The 27,292-nt window shown below is 45.1% G+C and overlaps 1 protein-coding gene across 1 annotated transcript in view; it reads right to left on the minus strand.

The window, feature by feature from the left end:
• Window positions 1-27,292, minus strand: part of LOC311234755 (protein FAM13A-like) — a 68,663-nt gene that overhangs the window by 17,970 nt on the left and 23,401 nt on the right. The window contains exons 6-12 of the mRNA XM_084321998.1: window positions 22,752-22,873; window positions 12,860-13,081; window positions 12,230-12,323; window positions 11,850-11,926; window positions 10,647-10,704; window positions 8,134-8,220; window positions 6,286-6,487 (exon numbers count right to left, since the gene is read on the minus strand). Of these exons, the coding sequence (XP_084178124.1) occupies window positions 6,286-6,487; window positions 8,134-8,220; window positions 10,647-10,704; window positions 11,850-11,926; window positions 12,230-12,323; window positions 12,860-13,081; window positions 22,752-22,873 (862 nt within the window). The remainder of the gene's footprint in view (window positions 1-6,285; window positions 6,488-8,133; window positions 8,221-10,646; window positions 10,705-11,849; window positions 11,927-12,229; window positions 12,324-12,859; window positions 13,082-22,751; window positions 22,874-27,292) is intronic.

Here is a 27,292-nt window from a genome sequence, read left to right on the forward strand (position 1 = left end):
AGAGAATCAGGATCTCTGCTATCGATACGTGCTGGCTTTTCAAATGAAGCGGCCGCGCGCACTAATCCTGGGTCTCAAGTCTGGTTTGAGTTAACGAGACTGAATCCACCTTCGAGGAACAGGAAAATCCCGGCTTCAATCATCTCGTTAACTGAATCTGGATAATGGGACTCTCGATCGACTTAGTTGAACCAGGTACGGGGAACAGGCCCCTGCTCTCTATCTGCTTTACAGAACTCATGACACATGGGCTGCTGCCGGACTCCATTCTATTTATTTATAAATTTGTTCTCACTTTAGGGCGGCTACGTGGCGTAGTGGGCAAGGCGCTCGCCACGAAATCTGGAGACGCTGGGCTTGCCTGTTCGAGCCCAGCGCTCCACATTTGCTTTCAGTTTAGCTGGTCGTCCGTACTAATACACATTGGCCGTATTAGGGGGTGGGAAACTGATGGGTGGGGATCGGGCGTTGTGGACAGCGACTCCTACAGGTCGGTTGGTGCGCCTGCGCAGTAGAATCAGGAAGTGTCGGGGGCAGCGTGAGCCTCCCACGCGTTACTCCTCGCCACTGAGATCGAGCTGCGCAGGTGAAAAGATGCGACTGCTGTTACCTCAAGTACCGGAGGGGACTTGTGCTATGTATGACTTAGTCCACATTGCAGCCGGCTTGTGGGAGGCAAGAAACAGCGTCCGTGACAGGGGAGGGTTGAATTGGATGATATGAAATTGGGATGGGAGAAAATATAGAAAATGGGAGAAAAAGTGGATAAAAAAAGAAATTTGTTCTCACTTTTTCTGTTTTTTTTTTGTTGCTCCCATCCCAATTTAGTCGTTATGCCAATTCCCTTCCTGGTCGTTGCGCACATTGTCCCACTGTCGGCCTAGGAAAGGTGTAGAACTACCATATGCCTCCTCCGATACATGTGGAGTCAGCCAACCGCTTCTTTTCACCTGACAGCGAGGACTCTCACTGGGGGAATGTAACGCGTGCAGAGGTTCACGCTATTTCCCCCCGATCACCTCCCTGCTGAACAGGCGCCCCGACCGACCAGTAGGAACCGCAGTTTACAACGACCAGGACACACACATACCCCGCCGGCTTCCCACCCGCTAACACTGCCAATTGTGTTAGTAAGGACGACTGACCAAGCCGGATTAGATCCCAGAGTCTCTGTGGTGGTAGGCGAGTGCATTCTCCACTGCGCTACCCAGCCGCACCGCCGGACTCAATGCTATCAGTTACTGTGGAGCCAGTTATCAGGGACAAGGCAGGAAAGGTGGGGAGTTTGGGACAACTACCGACCCATTGCACTGGCCAGTGTACTTTCTAAAGTCTTAGAGAGAATTTTATTGGATCGTTTAAGTTCTTTTTTTAGTCACTTCTGACAATCAGTTTGGGTTCAAAGCCAAGCATGGCACTGACCTTTGTATCTATGCTTTGAAAGAAGTTATTAATATGTATAAGGGTAAGAATTCCTCTGTGTTAGTGGGTTTTATTGATGGCTCTAAGGCAGTGGTCTCAAACTCAATTTACCTGGGGGCCGCTGGAGGTAGAGTCTGGGTGAGGCTGGGCCGCATCAAATATTATATATATATATATGATTATTATTATTATTTTTTTGCTAAATCAACTCTGCCTCTCTTTGTTAACTACAACAAGCAATGCTGTTTGTTATTTAAGATGAGGTCGGACTCGGCACTGACAGATTTGTGTTCATTGTGCTGCTTTTATAAAGCCTCAAATGACGGCTTACAATATTTCATGAAAGCAAAGTGTTTCGTTTGTCTAAGATTTAAAAAGGTTTAAACTTTACAGCACTGACAAAGTTGAACAAAGTGCTGTACAAGTCCCACAAAAGTAAAAAAATTAAAATAAAAAATTATTTTTATTTTTTTTAACTTTGATGTCAAGTAGGGGGCCGCAAAATATCATCCAGCGGGCCGCAATTGGCCCGCGGGCCGCGACTTTGAGACCCCTGCTCTAAGGCATTCGACCGAGTTAACCACCAGAAACTGTTTTTAAAGCCGAGGGAGAGGGCCGTGCCGCCTGGTAATATTATTAGAATCCTGGCATTCTGGTATGCAAACCAGACCATGCAGGTTTACATACCAGGGGGGGGGGGGGGGGGGGGGGACGACGACGACGACGACGACGACGACGACGACGACGCACACACACACACACACACACACACACACACACACACACACACACACACACACACACACACACACACACACACACACACACACACACACACACACACACACACACACACACACACACACACACACACACACACACACACACACACACACACACACACACACACACACACACACACACACACACACACACACACACACACACACACACACACACACACAAAAAGGGGAATCTTAAAATTACCCACTGGAATCGCGATGAGAGAGGGTGGGGGAAAAGACAAGAATAAAATTAATTAAAATAAAAACTGTAGGAAACACAAAACACCAGTATAAAATAACTGGGTAAAAATCCCAAAATAACCACCCTAGAGACAGCGAAAACCCTAGAAGCGTGAGCTTGGGACACTCCTCTACTATCGAGGGCAAAACATGAAATGGACAAGCATCCGAAAACAGTCAACCAAACCTACTTAAAGCCAATCAGGTGGTAATCAAGCCCACACACCTGCCATGCCGCATTGGCAATTAACTGCAGAGGCCAGTGATTGACAGCTGTCCCTCACAGAAAGATTAAATAAAGCCAAAGCACCTTAGAATAAACTAAAATAAAACCCACATAAACCGTGATCCATCACATGTCTCTGCTCCTTTTGGTGTTGGGAATGGCGTCCGGGAGGGTGCGTTACTCTCCCCTGCCCTCTTAAATTTTTATATGAATGAACTTTCTGTACAGCTTGGTAATTGGCGAACGGGTTATGTGTTTCATGGTAACATGGTGGTGAATCACTTCATGTATGCTGATGATTTGGCCATCCTGTCGCCAAGTAGTAGTGGTTTCCAAGAGCTGCTCAATCTCTGTTCTGATTATGGGGTAAGGTATGACGTACAAATACAATGCTAAGAAGAGTGTCATTGTGATTTGCAGGACTAAAAGCGATAAGGATATTTATTTTCCTTCTTTCTATCTGTCTGGGCTGCGTGAATATTTTCCCTAACGGGGTTGCACTTCCGCGTTCGGTTTGCGCGGCCTGATTGGCCACTGACGTTTCTGGTCATGTGACATGTGCGCCAATCGCGCGACGCCCGTTTCTGCGCCTATTTCCGCCTCGAACAGCCTGCAAACTACAGTACCTAACGCCTAGTTTATCACTGGTTAAGCTTAGGCGACTCTTTCGAAGTTGGTTAAGGTTAGAGTTTGGAATCAGGGCTGGTGTTCTATCGCCCTGCTCTAAGACAAACTCTAACCTTAACCAACTTCGAAAGAGTGCCTAAGCTTAACCGGTGATAGAAACAGGCGTCACACGATTGGCGCACATGTCACATGACCAGAAACGTCAGTGGCCAATCAGATCGCGCAAACCGAACGCGGAAGTGCAACCCCAGTTAGGGAAAATATTCACGCGTCTGGGCTGGCGCTGGCCATCTGCTGTAGTACAAAATATTTGGGTCACATTATTACTGATCAAATAAGTGATGATGATGACATGTACCGACAGCGGCGTGTACTGTATGTTCAAGCTAACATGCTGAGGAGGAAGTTCCATGTCTGCTCTGCTGGGGTGAGAGTTCACCTGTTTAGGGCATATTGCACTCCTCTCTATACTGCCCCCCTGTGGCTCAAGTTGAAGCAGGCTAGCTTTCATAAGCTCCAGGTTTCTTACACTGATTGCCTGAGGATTCTGCTGAGGAGGCCTAAGATAAGATAAGATAAGATAAGATAAGATATTCCTTTATTGATCCCCTTGGGGAAATTCAGGCATCATAGCAGCATGGGGGGAGGGGGGATGGGTACAGGTAGTAAAACAACACAGTATACAGTAGTAAAAGACAACACAGGCAGTGTAAACAATTTGATCAATATGGTCAATATAATTTACTATCTGACTAGCTGAGGAATATTCACATTATTCACAGTGTCACATAAGGTGCAGTATGCATGAGGTAGTGTTATAATTTACTATCTACTGAGTATACATTAATCAAAGTACCAGGGTAGTCTACTTTGTCCCCCTTGGGTTCCTATAAGTCCCAGGTCAATGTCTGGTAGCAGTCGCTGCAGCGCTACAGCTAAATGTTTTAACTCCTTTCATGCTCTGCTGAGACACCTGATGTACAAATGTATCTGTCGTCTGAATGTGTCTCAGAACAGGATCATCCTGTTGCTAACGCAACCTAGTCTCAGTGACATCAAGTTCCAGTCCTGTATCTGGAAGTATTGGTACAGTCAGTGCCCTGTTGTAGAGCGGCTATTGGTTTGTGTTTTTATTTATTGTGATGTAATTTGTTGATTATGTTTGTGTGTTTTTTTACTCTGTGGACCCTGTGTATATATTAATTATATACATTACTTATATATAAACACAATTCACTCAAATTAATCGTCATAGTAATTAGACCTATTTTCTATGAGTTGCTTTTGCCTTGGTAACGTTTACTTAGTTTAGCCTGTGGCAGAACACAGGCCATCAAGCTGCTGTTTGTAACCATGGCAACATCATCTCCACCAATGTGATGATGGAGGTGTTCCTCAATCGCTTCTTGAGACGAGCGGATATGAAGTGAGCGAGACATCAGGAGCAGAGACCTAGGTTTCTGTACAGTATGGTGTTTGTACTGTTAAAGTGAGCCAGTATTGATTGATTGAAAATTTTATTAACAGATTGCAGAATGGGTACAATACAGTACGGCTCAATACACACAATTGTTAAGGGGATGTGTTACGATGGGGTGGCGAGGGAAGGAGAGGAGAACCCAATATGCGGAATGGAGTGGAAGGATGAAACGGAGACGGCAGTTGGCTCTTCTCAAACACTGTGTTCCTTTTATTATAGGAACCGTGAGAGCGATACTAGGTCACAAGACCAAAACACAAGTAAAGAGGCTGATAAATAAACAAACATAAAGACGGGCGAAGGTAAGTTACAAAAGAACATTAAAGGCGAACTGAGAACTCGAAAATAAACAAGCAACAAAACAGAACACTAATATACACTTACTTAGACAGTACAACACTACAGGGCAAGGACGACGTCGACAGGAACAAGGTTAACGGAGGAATGTCACCACACAGAGAAGCAGACCGAACACACATATATACTCAGACTAATTACAAGTGGCCACAGCTGGCCAGGCCAGTCTAAAACACACAACAACCAACTAAACACAAAAGCAATTACAAAACCACAAGCAGACAGGGGAAACACATCACACAAGGGAAAGGACATTCAATAACACACACCATGAAATAACATTAATTATATTTATCAATATAGTCAATATCGGTGTGATGATTGCCTGCACCATTTGGGTCATCTGGCCACTAGAGGGAGGTAGGAGACCAGGTAGGAGACCACTGTTCCTACTGTGACCACAATTGACATTGTGGCCACTGTTTCCATTGTCTTCCCTGGAACCGTTACAGGGATGTAGAGTAGACCAGAGAAAGACTTCCGTCTTGTTTACATCAGGGTCCCCCATTTTCAATTCATCATGACATTTATGACATACGCGCCATACAGATATACAGTACTGTTACATCCAGACATTTATGACATACACGATATACAAATAATAGTACTGTTTAAGAGACAGAGATCCTAAAAGAAAATATATACATTCGAGGGGGAAGAAACTGTACATTGGAGGGGGTTAGGTGGGTGGGATGGGGGGGGTTTGGACATTTACCGGGGCCAGTTTCAAATTGCAGCCTCCCGTAGGTGCTCTTTGAGGGCGGTTTTGAAGGTGGGTAGGGATTCACATTATTTTACGGCTTTGGGTAGGGCGTTCCACATTGATGTGGCATAATTGCGAAACGCGTTTAGTCCCTTGTTTGGGTTTGTCTGGGTTTAACATGATTTGTGGAGCTCCCTCTGGTGTTGTGGTCGTGGAATTCACTGACCTTTGGGAAGTATTTCGACATGTACATGGGTATCTTAGTGGTGTAGTGTATCTTCAATCTAGACCAGGCCCATTGCAAGTTGCTGTACTCTGTCGTCTACTCTAAGCCATCCTAGGTTGTCAAAGTGGGCAGGGGTGAGATGGGTTCAGTACAGTTCAGAAGGACATCAGGAGCAGAGACCTAGGTTCTGTACAGTATGGACGTTTCTAGTTTTCTTACCAGGCTGAGATGAGAGGATCATATCTTGAGGCAGCGGAGATGGCGCCGGTGGGGGGTGGAGGGGCAGGCTCGGGTACCCAGCACAGATGTGGTGCCCCTGGGCAGTGGTGGCAGGCTGATGGTGTTGGGCACAGGGGTCCACTGGCAGTGGAGGTGATGGTCCCAGTTCAGCCTCCAGCGCCTGCAGCTTGAGGGAGGGTCTCTGGAAGCAGAAGCAGAACATGTCTTCGGGTGGGGGACGGGACGAGAGAGAGGAGGACAGAAGGCAGGAGGAGGTGTTTGGCGTCCGGGTGGAGGGCGGTCCGATCTCCAAAGCCCCAGTCAAGACCAGTAAAAAAAAATTATAATAATGGTAAACCTATCAAACTCCTATATGAATTCCTGCCTCCTGCCAATAGATTATTGAGGGGTTGGAGGCTGGCGGTCATCAAGTCCGGCAGAGAGCTTTAGGTGGATAAGAGAGTCAAGGTGGGGAACGTAGCCTGTAGCCAGAGACCAGGGAGAAGCTGAGGGATCCTCTGGTCCTTGAAGATAAGAGATAGGGGCTAGAAAGGGGCTCAGCAGCACTGGGGAACGGAGGAGAGTCATGTAAGAGGCACAGGCTCCGCGTCGCGCTGGCCAGCCAGCCAACCCTTCCCTCCTCAGTCAGTCAGTCAGTCAGCATTCCCAGCCTGGAATCCCCTGATGAGAAGAAATCCACGATTCATTCCATGCGCAGAATTGCTGTCAGTAGCTGAGCTCTTTCACTCCCTGATCCTCTGATCCAGCGGTGTGTGTGTGTGTCTTGTCTGCCTTGGCACGGAGTGAATCCGCTAAATCAGAGCGGTTTTCCCCGCTCAATGACAGTCCCGCCACTGTTGTGCCAACCATCCGGCTCCACATGGATTATTCATCGCACTCGGAAGATGAGAGATGGCGGGAATGCCGCTCGTGAGGGTCCGTGTACCGTATGTGGTGCGAGTGTGTGTGTGTGTGTGTGTGTGTGTGTGTGTGTGTGTGTGTGTGTGTGTGTGTGTGTGTGTGTGTGTGTGTGTGTGTGTGTGTGTGTGTGTGTGGGTGTGTGTGTGTGTGGGTGTGTGTGTGTGTGGGAGGGAGGGATATGACGAAGAGCCGAGCAGCAGTTTTGTTTTCTTGGCGGAAGCTGATTGTGTGTGTGTGTGTGTGTGTGTGTGTGTGTGTGTGTGTGTGTGTGTGTGTGTGTGTGTGTGTGTGTGTGTGTGTGTGTGTGTGTGTGTGTGTGTGTGTGTGTGTGTGTGTGTGTGTGTGTGTGTGTGTGTGTGTGTGTGTGTGTGTGTGTGTGTGTGTGTGTGTGTGTGTGTGTGTGTGTGTGTGTGTGTGTGTGTGTGTGTGTGTGTGTGTGTGTGTTTGATTTGTCTTCTAGCTGTGTAAGTAGAGGGTACATCCCATAGGGGGGTCTGACATCATCACCACCATCAGTACAGCACAGCCCCAGCTCCTTCTCTCTGGCTGTTCATTCATAAAAAAATGCTTTGTGCGTCACACATGGGAGGGGAGGGGGAGACGGAGGCTGCTATTACACACAGACACCTCCACAAGACAGCACACAAACACACACAAACACACCTCCACACGCACACACACACAGGCATACTCACACCTAGCATGAAACACATTCTCACTGTAGGTATTATAGGCACCATGTCGTCAGAGATAAAAAAAAAAGGTGTAAATTAGTGTCTCTAAAAAGTGCATGACTAACAGAGAGAGAGAGAGAGAGAGAGAGAGAGAGAGAGAGAGAGAGAGAGAGAGAGAGAGAGAGAGAGAGAGAGAGAGAGAGAGAGAGAGAGAGAGAGAGAGAGAGAGAGAGAGAGAGAGAGACAGACTCACGTCAGAGCTGGCGCTCCTGCCTCTGCATTCATCATATCTGTCAGGAGAATCTCCTCCTCTGGCCTGGAGGTGCAGACAACAAACCCACTGATGGAGACACACACACACACACCTACATGGGCACACACATATACATATACACACACACACCCACACACACGCACCCACACACACACACACACACACACACACATGCACGTACATGGGCACACACATATACATATACACACACACCCACACACACACCCACACACACACACACCCACACACACACACACACACACACACACCTACATGGGCACACGCATACATATACACACACACACCCACACCCACACACACACCCACGCCCACACCCACACCCACACACACACACCCACGCCCACACCCACACACACACACACACACACACACACACACACACACACACACACACACACACATGCACGTACATGCAAATGTGCAGGCTACATACACACACATACACATGATCCCCCGCAGGCGTATTAAAGGGGAATGCAACCCCCTTTTTTTAAGGATTCACACACGTTCTTCCTGTTCCTCCACAATACCTCCATAGACAATGAATGGGGCTGTGACGTTATGAGGCCAGGCCCATTTTCCTCATCAAACTCCTCATGCGATGAAAAACTAATACTGTGCCGTCCAGTTGTTTCAGGAATTGATCATATCTACGCTGAAATCACTGCCTCCAGATCAGGAGGCAATTCGATTATCATCCTTATTACCATCATTATTACCCCATCCCCCCCCCCCTGTTTTCATACCTTACCTATATCAACATAAACTATGTGTGTATCTGTGTCATGGAAGTATTATCCATTGATGTATATATAAGATGTATACCAAGGACCAAGATAACGACCAACAAGATTATGAGTCTCCACTGTGTACTTGGTGTTCACCTAAATATTCATGGCTGGAGGGTGGGTTTATTAAAGATAATTATTACATGGCGTTTTAACATTCTCCAAAATGCTTGATTGTGATTGGTCAATAGTGCTCGGTTGCCCCTGACAGCGGTCAGTTATTTCTCGATAACGGACCGCTGCTATGGGCAACACGCAATAATGACCGCTGATACGGGTAACACAGCGCTATTGACCAATCACAATCAAGCATTTTGGTCACAGACAGTCACGAAAGCTAAGCTCAGCATATGCACAGCTGCACTCATCAGGTAATCAGACCACACACCTGCCGGCTGCCGGCGATGACAGAGGAGCCACAGAACAACTGCGTCTGCATTTGATCTCATCTTGTCGATGGTGTAAAATGAATTAGGTATATTGTTAGTAAGTTAGCCATGTAATAAGCGGGATAATGTATAGCCTATACTCGGTCATTGTCGCAAAATAATTGACCTTCACTGTGTTTAGAACACCTCGGCGCGGCGCCTCTGTGTTCTAAACTCCGTGTCGGTCAATTATTTTGCGACAATGACCGAGTATAGCTATACATTATCCCTTACATATGGTACATATATTCATGGCTGGAGGGTGGGTTTATTAAAGATAAATATTCATGGCTGGAGGGTGGGTTTATTACAGGTAAATATTCATGGCTGGAGGGTGGGTTTATTACAGGTAAATATTCATGGCTGGAGGGTGGGTTTATTACAGGTAAATATTCATGACAAGAGGGTGGGTTTATTACAGGTAAATATTCATGGCTGGAGGGTGGGTTTATTACAGGTAAATATTCATGACAAGAGGGTGGGTTTATTACAGGTAAATATTCATGGATGGAGGGTGGGTTTATTAAAGATAAATATTCATGGCTGGAGGGTGGGTTTATTACAGGTAAATATTCATGGATGGAGGGTGGGTTTATTACAGGTAAATATTCATGGATGGAGAGTGGGTTTATTACAGGTAAATATTCATGGCTGGAGGGTGGGTTTATTACAGTTAAATATTCATGGATGGAGGGTGGTTTTATTACAGGTAAATATTCATGGATGGAGGGTGGTTTTATTACAGGTAAATACTCATGACTGCAGTAGGTATTCACTTCCCATGTGCGTGACATAGTATCTACTGTAGAATGGGATTAGCCTTCGAGGTCCGTACATTTTTTTTATTAAAAATGTTGTTTTTTCTTTAGAATTATATTTGTTACAAGGAGAACCAGCTAGCTAAGCAGTTTTGTCCATATAGATATATTACTTATTCAGTTTGGGACTATACACACACTAGCTGGCATCTTTGTTACAAGGAGAACGAGCTAGCAAAGCAGTTCTGAGCATATAAATGTATTACTTACTCAGTTTGGGACTATACACACACGGGCTAGCATCTTTGCCACAAAGTTCAGCACATAATGTGAATTCGAGGTGCCAGAGGCCTTCGATGAATAATTATCACCACACCGACTTCAAGCACAATGAAGATCCATTTCTCAGGTGAGGCTGGTGTGCATGTCATTGTCATTAATAGTGGTATCTTATTAGGGCCTACCGATATCATAGCTGGCTCATAATGTCTGGTTACCTGCCACTCTGAGCCTGTAGTCTTGACTTCCTTCCCGTTCTGCATACAAAGCACTGGGCTGAAAAACAAAACAACCAACCAGTCTTACTTATGTTGTGGCTTAAACTAGTACAGATTCAATATATTACAAACAACCAGTCTTACTTCTGCTGTGGCTTAAACTAGTACAGATTAAATATATTACAAACAACCAGTATTACTTCAGTTGTGGCTTAAACTAGTACAGATTCAATATATTACAAACAACCAGTCTTACTTCTGCTGTGGCTTAAACTAGTGTAATATATTACAAACAACAACAACCAGTCTTACTTCTGGTGTGGCTTAAACTAATACAGATTCAATATATTACAAACAACCAGTCTTACTTCTGCTGTGGCTTAAACTAGTGTAATATATTACAAACAACAACCAGTCTTGCTTCTGGTGTGGCTTAAACTAGTACAGATGTATTATATTACAAACAACAACCAGTCTTACTTCTGGTGTGGCTTAAACTAGTACAGATTTGATATATTAACCCCCCCCCCACCCCCCACGCTCATCAATACCACTGTCCATGTGCCTGTGATGCACGTCATGGTATGTCTGTGCCCGTAATCAATGTGTCCATCTCAGTGCTATATACAGCCAAGGGCAGTAGCACACTGTGCTCTGACAAGCTGATAATCACCCAACAGCACTACTGTATATACACGTTGGGGCTTCTTCATGCCTGGAATCAATGAGACATAAATAGATTGTCCTGTCCTGTGACTCTGTCAGTCAAGCAGTGTAAAGCGCCACTAGCTTGTGCTGCTGCTGGGTGAACGGAGCTATAGCTGGTATGGTCCACTCCAGCCCCCCCGCGGCCAGCTAGCGTTAGTTGGACTGGAATCGTATCAAAGCCATGACTGTAGGCAGCGTGCTGTTCCGCTAACCTACTTGTGACTGACCGTGGGGCTGGAAGATTAACTGAACTGAACAGAGCTGAGCTGGACGTGGGAGGGAAGCCACAAGCCCAGAGGACTGGGACATATTGTGTTGCATATTCTCCCGGTCCACAGCTAGCCATCGACACTGACAAAGTGTACGATTGTGTTAAAATGTCTGATTATTTAAAAGAAAAAGGCATGTTTTTTTAAACAATTGTCAACCCCCCAACAACAACAACAAAAGGCATCTCTTCAGAGTGGTCTTCGCACAAAGGATCTTTCCTCTCACCGTTGAGTCCTTCGGGTCTGGACCTCTGTGTCCTCTGTCATGGAGCGTGCAGAAACGGATAATAATTGTTCTGGATCCTGTAATATACATCATACAATATACTATTGAAGACTCTGCTTTTAACGACATTCTCGACATATGCACTCACAGCTAGTATTACTTCTATATAACCATTCTGATTAGGTACAAAGCACGGCAGTGGAAGTCAATGGTTTGGGACCCCTTTGACTTACACTGGCATTGCTTACAAATGCTAACTATTTCGACCTCCAATTGCTCAAAAATAAAAATAAATGCTTTTTGGGTGTATTCAAATAACTCCTTGTTTGTGACAAATCAGACCGGTTAACTAAAGTGGACAGAGTACCATCAGCACTCACTGTAGAGCAGTAGTCTCTGATGGATGTTGGAGATGTACAGCTCTCTTCCTTTGAGATGAAGGCCAGCTGAAGTGTCTTCTGAAGTGTTGTTGTGCTGCTCAGTAAAAAATAAAACACGTCTTACATTCTGGAGGAGGCTGAAACTTAAAGAGGCACTATGCAGTTTCAGGAGAAGGAGATTTGTTTACATTTGCAGAGCCTGCAAAAACACATGTGTACATTAAAACATGTAGATGTATTCTTTATTCATTCTATAATTCGATCATATTATGATGTCAAAAGAAAATATGAATGAGCAAACGAATGTGAGGACCACCAGGGCTTCTTAAATAGAATCAGAACAGCTGGTGGGGATTTGGTTAGGACATTTTGATCCTTTCAGGAAATTAATATAGAGAGAAGTCCCCTAGCTGTCAAGAGGAAGCTATAAAAAAGCAGACAGAGAGAGAGAGAGAGAGAGAGAGAGAGAGAGAGAGAGAGAGAGAGAGAGAGAGAGAGAGAGAGAGAGAGAGAGAGAGAGAGAGAGAGAGAGAGAGAGAGAGAGAGAGAGAGAGAGACACTCACTCTTCATTGGTACAGCCCGTCTCCATGTCCTCCCTGCTGTGTGTGTTCTGAGAGAGAGACACTCACTCTTCATTGGTACAGCCCGTCTCCATGTCCTCCCTGCTGTGTGTGTTCTGAGAGGGTCCATTCGAGTGCCGGTCGTTGGCTGGTCCTGGGTCAGTGGGGAAGGAGAGCACGTAGCCAAGCTCCTCGCCTCCTCCCTCGTCCAGCTGGTCCAAGGTCAGCTGCTGGGTGCGCCTGGTACTGTTGTCCGAGGTGCTCTCAGATCCCAGGTCCAATGTGTCAGGACTTAATTGAACAAAGACATATGAATTATCTCTGCTGTTCAATGATCGATCAGCCAAATGTCTCCTACGATGGGCGTTAGAGTAGAGAGATAGCAGACGTCTTGTGGCAGTGATGCTCCTCATCCTGTGACACCTCTGATCTGTCTCTAAACAAACACAACAACTCATCTACCACCACAGACACCAAACACAACAACTCATCTACCACCACAGACACCAAACACAACAACTCATCTACCACCACAGACACCAAACACAACAACTCATCTACCACCACAGACACCAAACACAACAACTCATCTACCACCACAGACACCAAACACAACAACTCATCTACCACCACAGACACCAAACACAACAACTCATCTACCACCACAGACACCAAACACAACAACTCATCTACCACCACAGACACCAAACACAACAACTCATCTACCACCACAGACACCAAACACAACAACTCATCTACCACCACAGACACCAAACACAACAACTCATCTACCACCACAGACACCAAACACAACAACTAATTTACCAAAAGTAGTAGATAGATAAATAGGTCATACTGTACATGTATGCATTTGGTTATGTGGGTGGGTAGGTTTGTAGGCAGGTGGGTGGGTGGGTGGTTATGTATTATTATGTACGCAGTATATGCATGTATGTACTGTGTGTGTATGTATGTTTGTGTTAACACATATCTTTTGAATGTATTACTGGTATTTTTTAAATAATATGTATATTTTTGTATGTTTTGATTTGACAAAACAGGGGAAGTTCTCGATAAGCCTCTAGGTGTCTAACTTCTCCTTCACAATATGGTTATTATTATGTATATATATATATATTTTTTTTACTTTTGTTTAACTCTGTGTTAATAAATAAATACAAATTCAAATAAATACCACCACAGACACCAAACACAACAACTCATCTACCACCACAGACACCAAACACAACAACTAATTTACCACCACAGACACCAAACACAACAACTAATTTACCACCACAGACACCAAACACAACAACTAATTTACCACCACAGACACCAAACACAACAACTCATTTACCACCACAGACACCAAACACAACAACTCATTTACCACCACAGACACCAAACACAACAACTAATTTACCACCACAGACACCAAACACAACAACTAATTTACCACCACAGACACCAAACACAACAACTAATTTACCACCACAGACACCAAACACAACAACTAATTTACCACCACAGACACCAAACACAACAACTAATTTACCACCACAGACACCAATCACATCTCATCAACCCAAGTATCATTTAATGGGGTCACCGGTTGCAAAAAACAAACCAACTGACGTCAGCTGAATGTGTTGTGAAACAATACATGTCGTTGCATGAGTTGTGCGAACATAGATTGTTGGGAATTTCACGGAGATTATAAATCATTGAGTCGGACGAATGGATTAATCAAAACAAACAACTCACAACAAACAACAGTCAACAACACACATTTTGAAATAGCCTACACAATATGCACAATTCAGTATTGTATAGCGTTACAAACTCAAATAGGCCTATTTTATTTCAAACGTATACATCAATCACACATGCATATTATATTTACAAAATATTTGCCCGTTTTTTTGTTTAGTTTCTCCCCCACCGTGGATGGGTTGCAAACCTACTGCTGTTGGGTCCCCAGTGTCCGCACAGAACAAGAGCAGTATGTTTTACTGAGGGGAAAAAATCTTAAATATTAGCTCACTTACACGCAGAGAACAGCAGCTCCATGGCCAGCATTATGGACGCTGAAGCAGAGGAGACAGGACAACATCCTTCACCTGAGCTACTAATTAAACTATGCATCTAGTTTATAATCTGATGGCTAATGACTTCTGGCTTATGGACATGCAGACAGAGAGAGGAGAGAGCGCATCAAGAGGAGCAGCGCACGCAGTCGGTTACCATGAGTGCCCAATCAGAGTGACACGCAGAGGCAGGGTGCGCACACACAGCCCCCTCCGCACTCAACAGCAGCACACACACACACACACACACACACACACACACACACACACACACACACACACACACACACACACACACACACACACACACACACACACACACACACACACACACACACACACACACACACACACACACACACACACACACACACACACACACACACACACACACACACACACACACACACACACACACACACACACACACACACACACACACACACACACACACACACACACACACACACACACACACACACACACACACACACACACACACACACACACACACACACACACACACACACACACACACACACACACACACACACACACACACACACACACACACACACACACACACACACACACACACACACACACACACACACACACACACACACACACACACACACACACACACACACACACACACACACACACACACACACACACACACACACACACACACACACACACACACACACACACACACACACACACACACACACACACACACACACACACACACACACACACACACACACACACACACACACACACACACACACACACACACACACACACACACACACACACACACACACACACACACACACACACACACACACACACACACACACACACACACACACACACACACACACACACACACACACACACACACACACACACACACACACACACACACACACACACACACACACACACACACACACACACACACACACACACACACACACACACACACACACACACACACACACACACACACACACACACACACACACACACACACACACACACACACACACACACACACACACACACACACACACACACACACACACACACACACACACACACACACACACACACACACACACACACACACACACACACACACACACACACACACACACACACACACACACACACACACACACACACACACACACACACACACACACACACACACACACACACACACACACACACACACACACACACACACACACACACACACACACACACACACACACACACACACACACACACACACACACACACACACACACACACACACACACACACACACACACACACACACACACACACACACACACACACACACACACACACACACACACACACACACACACACACACACACACACACACACACACACACACACACACACACACACACACACACACACACACACACACACACACACACACAAAATTGCTTGGAGTCCAGGCACAGCAGCCAACAGAGGTGTTCTTCATCCTTTGCTCACTAAGCCAGGGGTTCTTAACCATTTCTAGCCCAGAACAACTGAATAGAAAATTCATTCTGCGTCTCATTCAAATACATTTCTACACTTCAAATACGTTGCTAAATGTATGTGACATCCATCCACACTCCACATCTAAGTTTTATATATCATGGCCTATTACTTCCCAATAGGGTAGGAATGAAGAATGGCTTAGCTCACATTATGATCTACCGGAGATAGGCCTGAATAGACGGACAGATTGACAGAAAGATAGGACAAGATTGAGGGCAGTCAGAGTGACGGCAGTCAAGACAAAACAGAATCATGGCAGCCAGACAGATGGCACACAGACCCATGGGTTGAGATAGTGTTTGGTGCCAGGCTCATCCTTGGGCAGTGAGACAGGGCTGTGACAGGGCGTGGGCAGTGTAACAGGCCGTGGGCACTGGGCAGTGTGACAGGGCATGGGCAGTGAGACAGGGCGTGGGCAGTGAGACAGGGCTGTGACAGGGCATGGGCGGTGAGACAGGGCATGGGCAGTGAGACAGGGCGTGGGCACTGGGCAGTGAGACAGGGCTGTGACAGGGCATGGGCGGTGAGACAGGGCGTGGGCACTGGGCAGTGTGACAGGGTGTGGGCAGTGAGACAGGGCGTGGGCAGTGAGACAGGGCGTGGGCAGTGAGACAGGGCGTGGGCAGTGAGACAGGGCGTGGGCAGGGCTTGGGCAGTGAGACAGGGCGTGGGCAGGGCTTGGGCAGTGAGACAGGGCTTGGGCAGTGAGACAGGGCGTGGGCAGGGCTTGGGCAGTGAGACAGGGCTTGGGCAGTGAGACAGGGCGTGGGCAGGGCTTGGGCAGTGAGACAGGGTGTGGGCACTGGGCAGTGTGACAGGGCATGGGCAGTGAGACAGGGCTGTGACAGGGCATGGGCGGTGAGACAGGGCGTGGGCACTGGGCAGTGTGACAGGGCATGGGCAGTGAGACAGGGCTGTGACAGGGCGTGGGCAGTGAGACAGGGCGTGGGCAGTGAGACAGGGCGTGGGCAGTGAGACAGGGCGTGGGCAGTGAGACAGGGCGTGGGCAGGGCTTGGGCAGTGAGACAGGGCTTGGGCAGTGAGACAGGGCGTGGGCAGGGCTTGGGCAGTGAGACAGGGTGTGGGCAGTGAGACAGGGCTGTGACAGGGTGTGGGCAGTGAGACAGGGCTGTGACAGGGCTTGGGCAGTGAGACAGGGCTTGGGCAGTGAGACAGGGCTGTGACAGGGCTTGGGCAGTGAGACAGGGCTTGGGCAGTGAGACAGGGCTGTGACAGGGCTTGGGCAGTGAGACAGGGCTGTGACAGGGCTTGGGCAGTGAGACAGGGCGTGGGCAGTGAGACAGGGCAGTGAGACAGGGCAGTGTGACAGGGCGTGGGCAGTGAGACAGGGCGTGGGCAGTGAGACAGGGCGTGGGCAGTGAGACAGGGCGTGGGCAGTGAGACAGGGCGTGGGCGGTGAGACAGGGCGTGGGCAGTGAGACAGGGCGTGGGCAGTGAGACAGGGCATGGGCGGTGAGACAGGGCGTGGGCAGTGAGACAGGGCTTGGGCAGTGAGACAGGGCTGTGACAGGGCGTGGGCAGTGAGACAGGGCTGTGACAGGGGGCGTGGGCAGTGAGACAGGGCTGTGACAGGGGGCGTGGGCAGTGAGACAGGGCTGTGACAGGGGGCGTGGGCAGTGAGACAGGGTTGTGACAGGGGGCGTGGGCAGTGAGACAGGGCTGTGACAGGGCGTGGGCAGTGAGACAGGGCTGTGACAGGGGGCGTGGGCAGTGAGACAGGGCTGTGACAGGGCGTGGGCAGTGAGACAGGGCTGTGACAGGGGGCGTGGGCAGTGAGACAGGGCTGTGACAGGGCGTGGGCAGTGTGACAGGGCTTGGGCAGTGAGACAGGGCTGTGACAGGGTGTGGGCAGTGAGACAGGGCTGTGACAGGGCGTGGGCAGTGAGACAGGGCTGTGACAGGGCGTGGGCAGTGAGACAGGGCGTGGGCAGAGAGACAGGGCTTGGGCAGTGAGACAGGGCGTGGGCAGTGAGACAGGGCTGTGCCAGGTGTCTGCTGTGTGGAGACATTGGACTGCCACCAAAGCCTTCTGCGGCCAGTGATGAAATACTCCACATAAGCAGACATGAACACACAGACTCACTCACAATGGCAACACAGGCCTGGTCGTGACCTGTGCCCACTTGAACAGGTGGTGTCAGGTGAGGCTCTGGCCCGCGGCCCGGCTGCCGTGGTGCTGACTTGGCTCGTTTTGCTGCCCCGAGCAATCATCTTGTTTTCCCGATTAGACCACCTGCTATTACACTGCAGTGCTTTCATTGGAACAACCCCTATTGGTTTCCCAGGGAAATAGCTATCAAATGAAAGGGCAGATAGGGTAAACACAACACATGTGATGTATTTTAATGTATTTAATGTATTTTAGTGTATTGTGATTTATCAATGGGCTTGTAACCTACTGATTCCTACTATGTTTTAATTATTGTACCATGTACCGTGTGTGTGTGTGTGTGTGTGTGTGTGTGTGTGTGTGTGTGTGTGTGTGTGTGTGCGTGCGTGCGTGCGTGCGTTCGTGCGTGCGTGCGTGCGTGCATACCAGAAGATTCCATTAACTATTTGCATTTCTGCCATTTGCTTGTAGGGGTAAAGCATCGTATTAGAATCTAGCTAACTACTGTAACTACAGTAGAATCTACCGGGATACAGAGTTGGCCGAATCATAGCACTTGGTTTCACCTCTTAATGTAGGCTCAAGGCTACTGTATGAACAGCGACATTAAAACAGAGACATAGACAGTCAGAGAGAGAGAGAGTCAGAGAGAGAGAGTCAGAGAGAGAGAGAGAGTCAGAGAGAGAGAGAGAGAGAGAGAGAGAGAGAGTCAGAGAGAGAGAGAGAGAGTCAGAGAGAGAGAGAGAGAGAGAGAGAGAGAGAGAGAGAGAGAGAGAGAGAGAGTCAGAGAGAGAGAGCGAGGGAGAGAGAGAGAGTCAGAGAGAGAGAGCGAGGGAGAGAGACTGATTCATATCTATCTATTTCTATCTCTAACATACAGTTTAATAAACACTTCTAGCCAGGACATATAAGACATATATGTATCATGTTTATTATTTTTTTTCTGGGTTTGCATGCAGATTAAGGGAGATGCGTGTGAGCATGTGTGTGCGCCTCGTCGGGATTGTGTGTAAGCACAGCAGAGCCCCGCTCCACTTCAGACAGATAGAGAGAGAGCACAGCATAATGTAAAGCTGTAAAAGCCCGATCAAGCTCAATAGCTGTACATGTCATTGTTGTTGTGATGTTTTCACACGCGGGGTAAGGGAGAGGTGGGCTATCGCGTCATCATCGGTTCAGGAGAAGACGCGTATCGCTTGTAAAGATGGTGACGCAATGGGGGGCGTCTTCAGGCGTCTTCAGAATTGCGCACACTGGGAGCTGGTATCAGAAAGTAGCGTCTGCAGGCTGCCAGAACGCGTGTATGCTTTTACCAACGCAGTTGTGTTTCCGGGTTCCCGTTTTGCGCTCTGATTGGCCACTGACCTACACGCGTACGCCCCCCTCGCTATCGCCTTTGGGGCGTGAGATATGAAGACAGATTTAACTGGGTATAGGAAGGCAGTACCATACGAGCCGCAAATTGAACATGCAGTGAGTCTGCGACAACAACCCAATAATAAACACTCAAAACAGCTATTACCAGACAATTACAACAGCAGTGGTGCCTGCTTCAAACGTCACGTATTATAGGCTATAAGCCCGTGTAGATCTATTCGGAATAATAAACATATACACCCTCTAGCAAAACATGACACAATGTGATCCTATCTCCAATAGAGCGGCTGGTCGCAGAGACGCGAGTTGAACGAACACATCGGGAGGAGAATGAATGAATGAATGAACCTGATGTAAACAAGACAAAAGTCTTTCTCTGGTCTGCATCCCCTTAACAATTGTGTGTATTGAGCCGTACTGTATTGTACCCATTCTGCAATCTGTTAAATAAAGTTTTCATTCATTCATTCATTCTCCTCCCGATGTGTTCGTTCAACTCGTTCCATATGGCTGAAAGGTGCAAACGATCAAATAGTTTGCCTGATACGACCGAAATCGTTTTAGTCTGGACATGGCCTTAGACTGAAGGACAATAAGAGACAGAACACACTCTGATGACTCTACTTCCGGGTCTCAGGCCTCCAGGGCACTGGCCTTAATTCCCCCCGACCGCCTCATGTTGCTGCATGACTGCTCCTCCATAAGAGAGATGATAGAACAAGTCTCTGCTGTACTTCCTGTAACCAATATACATATAAATAAATAAATAAATATATATAATGTATACTTTTTATATATATATATATATATATATATATATATATTAGGGCTGTCAGTTCATCGCGTTAATTAGATTAATTAATTACACAGCAAATTATCGCGTCATGAAAATTAACTAAAAGTTTTTTTATTATTATTATTTTTTAAATCTCATTCATTCCATAAGAACGTAGAATACACATTTACAGACTTTTTTTAAATGGTCCATTTGCATGTTCTTGGTATCTGATTCTAGGGACATCTATGGATCTCAGGGAACGTATTCCCAGTGTCAGAAATACTGTGTCTGTTACTAGGCTTGAGTAAATTGTAATGAACCAAATGAGAATATCAATAAAAAATAATTGTATCTTTGACTGTGAATAACACCATGCTAAAATGTACCAGACCTGAAAAATCGAAGCAAATTAATAAATGGAAGATGATTAAACAGAAGGTTTTGTAGATACAGTACTGAATTCTGCCACCCGGACACATGCAATTTGAAATATGATTATAGAATATAGAATATCAGGCATAAAATGGTAATGCGATTAAAATGCGATTAATTAGATTAATTAATTACAAATCCTTTAATATATATATATATATATATATATATATATATATATATATATATATATATATATATATATATATATATATATATATATATATATATATGCTGACAATAGTGTAAGTGACTCACAGATGTCAGTGTGGGAAAAGGTCGACAGCTATATGACCCAAATAGCAATGCCTGCAGTATCAAAGAGATTTGAACCAATCCCCATACCTTCATAGATGCAAGATAAATATATCTATATATCTATATATAAATATTTATATATCTATATATTGTTAAATATAGAGAGACTAGTGTGCCTCCTGATCAGGTAAAGGTTAGGTAACACATTTGTGAATTAGATGAGTCTACATGTTATTATCTCCTACACCTACAGTGTACTGCAAGCCTATCTCTGTTGACATCCTGACGGCTGAACAGTAGTACTGTGTGTAAACAGTGAGGTGATAGTGTGTCCCCTTACTGTACTCCTCAGACCCTGGCACAGGTATCATCAAGCTGTGCCAGCAGTGATAAGCTATAGGACCTACTTACTGTATGTTGGTAAGCTTATAGTTGGTAGTCCAGAGTCCTCCCTGCTTAGTAAAGGGTTTGTAGTTTTCAAGTTTCTTTAATAGTTGTCATACAGAAGTACAGAATACTTTCATACAAAATGCTTCTTACTGTTACGCTCCAGAGACTGTGCTAGACAAGATAGTATCAAATAACATAGTATAGCATGTAATTTAGAAGTAGAAAATGAGGTCACAGTGTTCAGTATAGACATATGTACAATGTTCGATGCAGAATAGACGTAACTGAGTTACCATATAATATACAATACTATGCAGTGTACTAATGTACAGTACTATATAGTGCAAAGCAGAAATGGGATGAGGTACAATTTAGGTACAATTTACAGTAAGGTGTACGAGTTGTAGTGCAATCCTTCATCAATAAATATAAAGTGTGGGGAGTGGGTGCTACAGTGTGTTTGTTTAAAGTGAGTGTGTGCTATAAAGTGTGTGGAGTGGGTGCTACAGTGTGTTTGTTTAAAGTGAGTGTGTGCGTGTGGATGTGTGTGCTATGTGCGTTTGATGGTTGTTGTTGTGTACATGTAAATGTAAATGTAGTGTTCATTGTTCGTTTAGCAGCCTGATGGCCTGGGGATAGAAGCTTCTTCTGAAACTGTACTTTACTTACATAACGTAATCAGATTGGATTGTACAGCTTTAAATGTGTTAGACTACACCTGACTGACACATAATTGTACAGTATATGGAACAGCGCTGTATTTTCTTCCGCAAATTATGGACAAAAATATCTATTTATGTTTGTACGCTATGTATTTTTAACGTTTTTTTACACTGAGAGCCAATTTCCATTTGCAGATAAAAAAAAAAAAGGAGAAATGTAGTGAAACCAACAGAATACATAAAGCATACCTGTCGAGGTACCTGTTGAGGTAAGAAGGCGTCCATGTTTTGTTGGAGCAGCTAGAGACGGAGACGGAGACTGTGCTCTCTCCCTCCAACCTGTCCTCTGAAAGACAGCTGCTGACAGGGGTCTGGGGAGGACAAGCACACAGTTTCTGTGATTATTGTGACCAAAGATGCTCGACGTTGATTGATTGATTGATTGATTGATTGATTGATTGATTGAAAACTTTATTAACAGATTGCAGAATGGGTACAATACAGTACGGCTTAATACACACAATTGTTAAGGGGATGCAGACCAGAGAAAGACTTTTGTCTTGTTTACATCAGGGTCCCCCATTTTCAATTCATCATGACATTTATGAGATACACGACATACAGATATACAGTTCTGTTACATCCAGACATTTATGACATACAAGATATACAAATATACAGTACTGTTTAAAGGGGAACTATTTTACTATTTCTTTCACTGTTTGGGCACTTTTACACAATTCCTGTGAGTTTATGGAACACTTCTGTAATTTAAATTTTTTTTTAATTCATTGTTTTGTATTTCTAATCAAGTCCTCAAAAACAGCATTTTTCTACCTCAAGATCTTAAGCCGTTTTGAGCTGACTGTGTGGAGTGGGTACGAGTCTCAGCACCCGCACGAGTTATCATGCAGCGGTGTCTCTCTGACATCACAAATCAGCACATTTTCAGATGACTCAGTTCAGTGAGGGTGAATATTGTGAGAGGAGAATTGGAAGAATGTGCCAATATGAGAATTAGAGACATAGATCATATTAATATAAGTCCACATAGCTAGGAAACAATGCTAAACACTGAAAAAGGCCATTTATAAGATAGTTCCCCTTTAAGCTCTAACAGAACTGTATCCACCGGGGCACCACAGGGATCTGTCATCTCACCAGTCCTGTTCTCTCTGTATACCGATGACTGTAGCAGCTCAGACCCTGAGATGCTTTTCATCAAATACTCTGATGACACAGTCATCATTGACACAACCAACTCCAATGGCCGCATCATTGGAGAAATGAACAGGTTCGCAGAAGTGGTGTAAGAACAACGTCCTGGACCTAAACCCCAGCAAAACGAAGGAACTGCTGGTGGACTTCAGGCGTGACCCCACAACTCCCCCGGCTCTGGAGATAAATGCCCAGACAATAGAGCGCGTTGAGGAGTACAAATACCTTGGCACCACCATCGACCACAAGCTCACCTTCAAGACCAACGCAGAGAATATCCACTCTAAGTGCCAACAGCGACGGTTCTTCCTCAGGAAGATGAGGAAGCTTCAGGTCCGACCACCAATCCTGCAGGCTTTCTACAAGTCCTTTGTGGAATCAATAATGTCCTTTAACATCACATCATGGTTTGGAGTTATGCGTGCCATCGACCGGAAACCTCTCCACACAGGGTCGTTAAGATCAGCTGCAAGATCATTGGGAAGGACCAGGAGCCACTCAGCAGCGTCCACAAGAAACGGACAGTTAAGAAGGCCCCTCAAATAGTTGAGGACAACACAAACACCATTCACACGCATTACAAACGAATTCCCTCAGGCCGTCGATACAGAGCTTCAACACTGAATAAAAGGGGCTGAATGAATGTATGAATGAATGAAAACTTTATTTAACAGATTAAAGAATGGGTACAATATACAGTACGGCTCAATACACACAATTGTTAAGGGGATGCAGACCAGAGAAAGACGTTTGTCTTGTTCACATCAGGGCCCCACATTTTCAATTCATAGTGAATAGGCTTGGGCAGCTTCGTGCCAACCTCCATCAGACTGCTGAACACCTAGGTCTGGTGGAGGCCGGAATGCCCCCCCCCCCCCCAAGGAATTTGGACTACTTAAAAAATAGACTCCCCCTTCCACCTGATGGACACATATGAATGAATGAATGAAAACTTTATTTAACAGATTGCAGAATGGGTACAATACAGTACGGCTCAATACATACAATTGTTAAGGGGATGCAGACCTGAGAAAGACGTTTGTCTTGTTTCCATCAGGGTCCCCCATTTTCAATTCATATAGACATTTATGACATACACAACATGCATGACATTTATGGCATAGGGACATATAGGTATTTAGTACTGATACATTTGTGACATAAACGGTATTCAAATATACAGTACTGTTACCCCTAGATCCTGACAGAGTATATACATATGATGGCATATCACCTGCATTACTATTATTTATTATTTATATACATATATAACTGCTCCACATGGATTTTAATATATCATGCTTTAAGTACTGTAGTTTTAATGTAGCTGGTGTTTATTTATAGTGGTCTTTTTTACTGTAGTTTTAACGAAGCTGGTGTTTTTTTTATAGTGGTGAGTGTCTATGTATTGTGAGTGACTGTATGTTTGTCTTTTAACCACTGCACAAATGAAGTTCCGAAAGGAAAATAAAGTAATTTGAAGTTTGAAGTTGAAGTTGAAGGAAAATAAAATATTCTTTTTATAAAAAAAAAACTCAAAAAAAGGAGACTAAAAGTAAAAAATTGTGAATTCTTATTCTTACATGGGTGGTATTCCCCTTTAATGTTAAACACGTGCATGGTCCTGAATTGCCACTACATTACCGGTGTTACACAGATCTGCAGCAGATCTGGAGGTGGATATGATTAGCCTTGAGCGCCAACACCACAAGTCAACAATCTCCACTTTGATGTTCGCTCCACCTTTTAGCCGCCTCTCATAATCTACCATGCGTATTGAAGCACGGAGATAGATGGCCCACCTCTCATAATCTACCATGTCTATTGAAGCACAGAGATACAGTAGATAGCCCACCTCTCATAATCTACCATGCCTATTGAAGCACGGAGATACAGTAGATAGCCCACCTCTCATAATCTACCATGTCTATTGAAGCACAGAGATACAGTAGATAGCCCACCTCTCATAATCTACCATGTCTATTGAAGCACAGAGATACAGTAGATAGCCCACCTCTCATAATCTACCATGTCTATTGAAGCACAGAGATACAGTAGATAGCCCACCTCTCATAATCTACCATGCCTATTGAAGCACGGAGATAGATGGACCACCTCTCATAATCTACCATGTCTATTGAAGCACAGAGATACAGTAGATAGCCCACCTCTCATAATCTACCATGTCTATTGAAGCACAGAGATACAGTATATAGCCCACCTCTCATAATCTACCATGTCTATTGAAGCACAGAGATACAGTATATAGCCCACCTCTCATAATCTACCATGCCTATTGAAGCACGGAGATAGATGGCCCACCTCTCATAATCTACCATGCCTATTGAAGCACAGAGATAGATGGCTGTAACGTTTGGGGTTTTGCTCTCACCTGGGAGCAAAAGCCCCTGGCGTTGTCCAATGGTACAGTAATTACCTGTCTTTCAAATCAAATCAAATCAAATTTATTTATAAGGCCCCTTTCTGTCCTGATTGCCCTGATTGCCCTAATTAGTACCTGGGGTGTATAGTTGACTTTGCTTTATATGTCCTCCCTGCTTACTACTCAGATTGTCAGTCGCTCACTGAACATTACCGTGAGTACACTGTTGTGAATAAACGCTTGTCGCTCCTGCCATGGAGGATAAGTTAGCTTACCTTCGATAATATTACCTTGCCTTGCATTCTCGTTCGTATACTCTGTCATGTGCTTATGTAGCACCGTCGCCCGACGTGTTTTGTTTTCATGCCATGTTTTGGAGACAGTGTTTCTCCCCGTTTTGACATACAATTCAGTTTATGTATTTGCGCGATAATGTGTTTTGGAGACAGTGTTTTCTCTCCTTTGTTTTCCCTGTTTTGGAGACGAGAGTAGTCTCCCATTTAGTTTGTGCGTTGTTATCGGCGTGTACGCCTTTTTGACAGTCTGGAGCGTAACAGTAAGAAGCATTTTGTATAAAAGTATTCTGTACTTCTGTATGACAACTATTAAAGAAACTTGAAACTTGAAACTTGATATCTCCAGACAATAAATAAACTGTCTTTTGTTTGAGAATCAACACCTGCCTCTCGTCTATCCGTTCTGTCCTGCACTTGGGTCCAACACACCTACCCACCGTAACAGATGGCCCACCTCTCATAATCTACCATGCCTATTGAAGCACATTCAAAGTAATTTGATAGATTATAGTTAATGAACTTCATTCAAATTGCATATGATTACAATTCTTAAAGCGCAATCTTAAATCTTCTGTGTGCATTATTTTGTACGGTCACCATTAGTATGGTGTTAGGGTCCATATTTAAAATCATATTTCTAAATTGCATATGATGTGTCATGTGATAGAGCATGACACATCACACACTGTAACTTCCCAGGGACTCCATGATGAGGGCAGAAGCCTTTAACAGTTGCAGGCAATTGTCAGTTCTGCAACTCATTTTACCAAAATCCGGACTTCCTGGAGAGTCTAACTGCATGAAACTAATTTAAATGTCTATCAGAACAAAAAGGCACACACAAAAGAACCCCCTGTTGCATTCTAAATTTATTAAAAGAGCATAAGAAGATA

The sequence above is a fragment of the Notolepis coatsorum genome, assembly GCF_963971535.1.
Source record: "Notolepis coatsorum genome assembly, chromosome: 9".
Lineage (NCBI taxonomy): Eukaryota > Metazoa > Chordata > Actinopteri > Aulopiformes > Paralepididae > Notolepis > Notolepis coatsorum.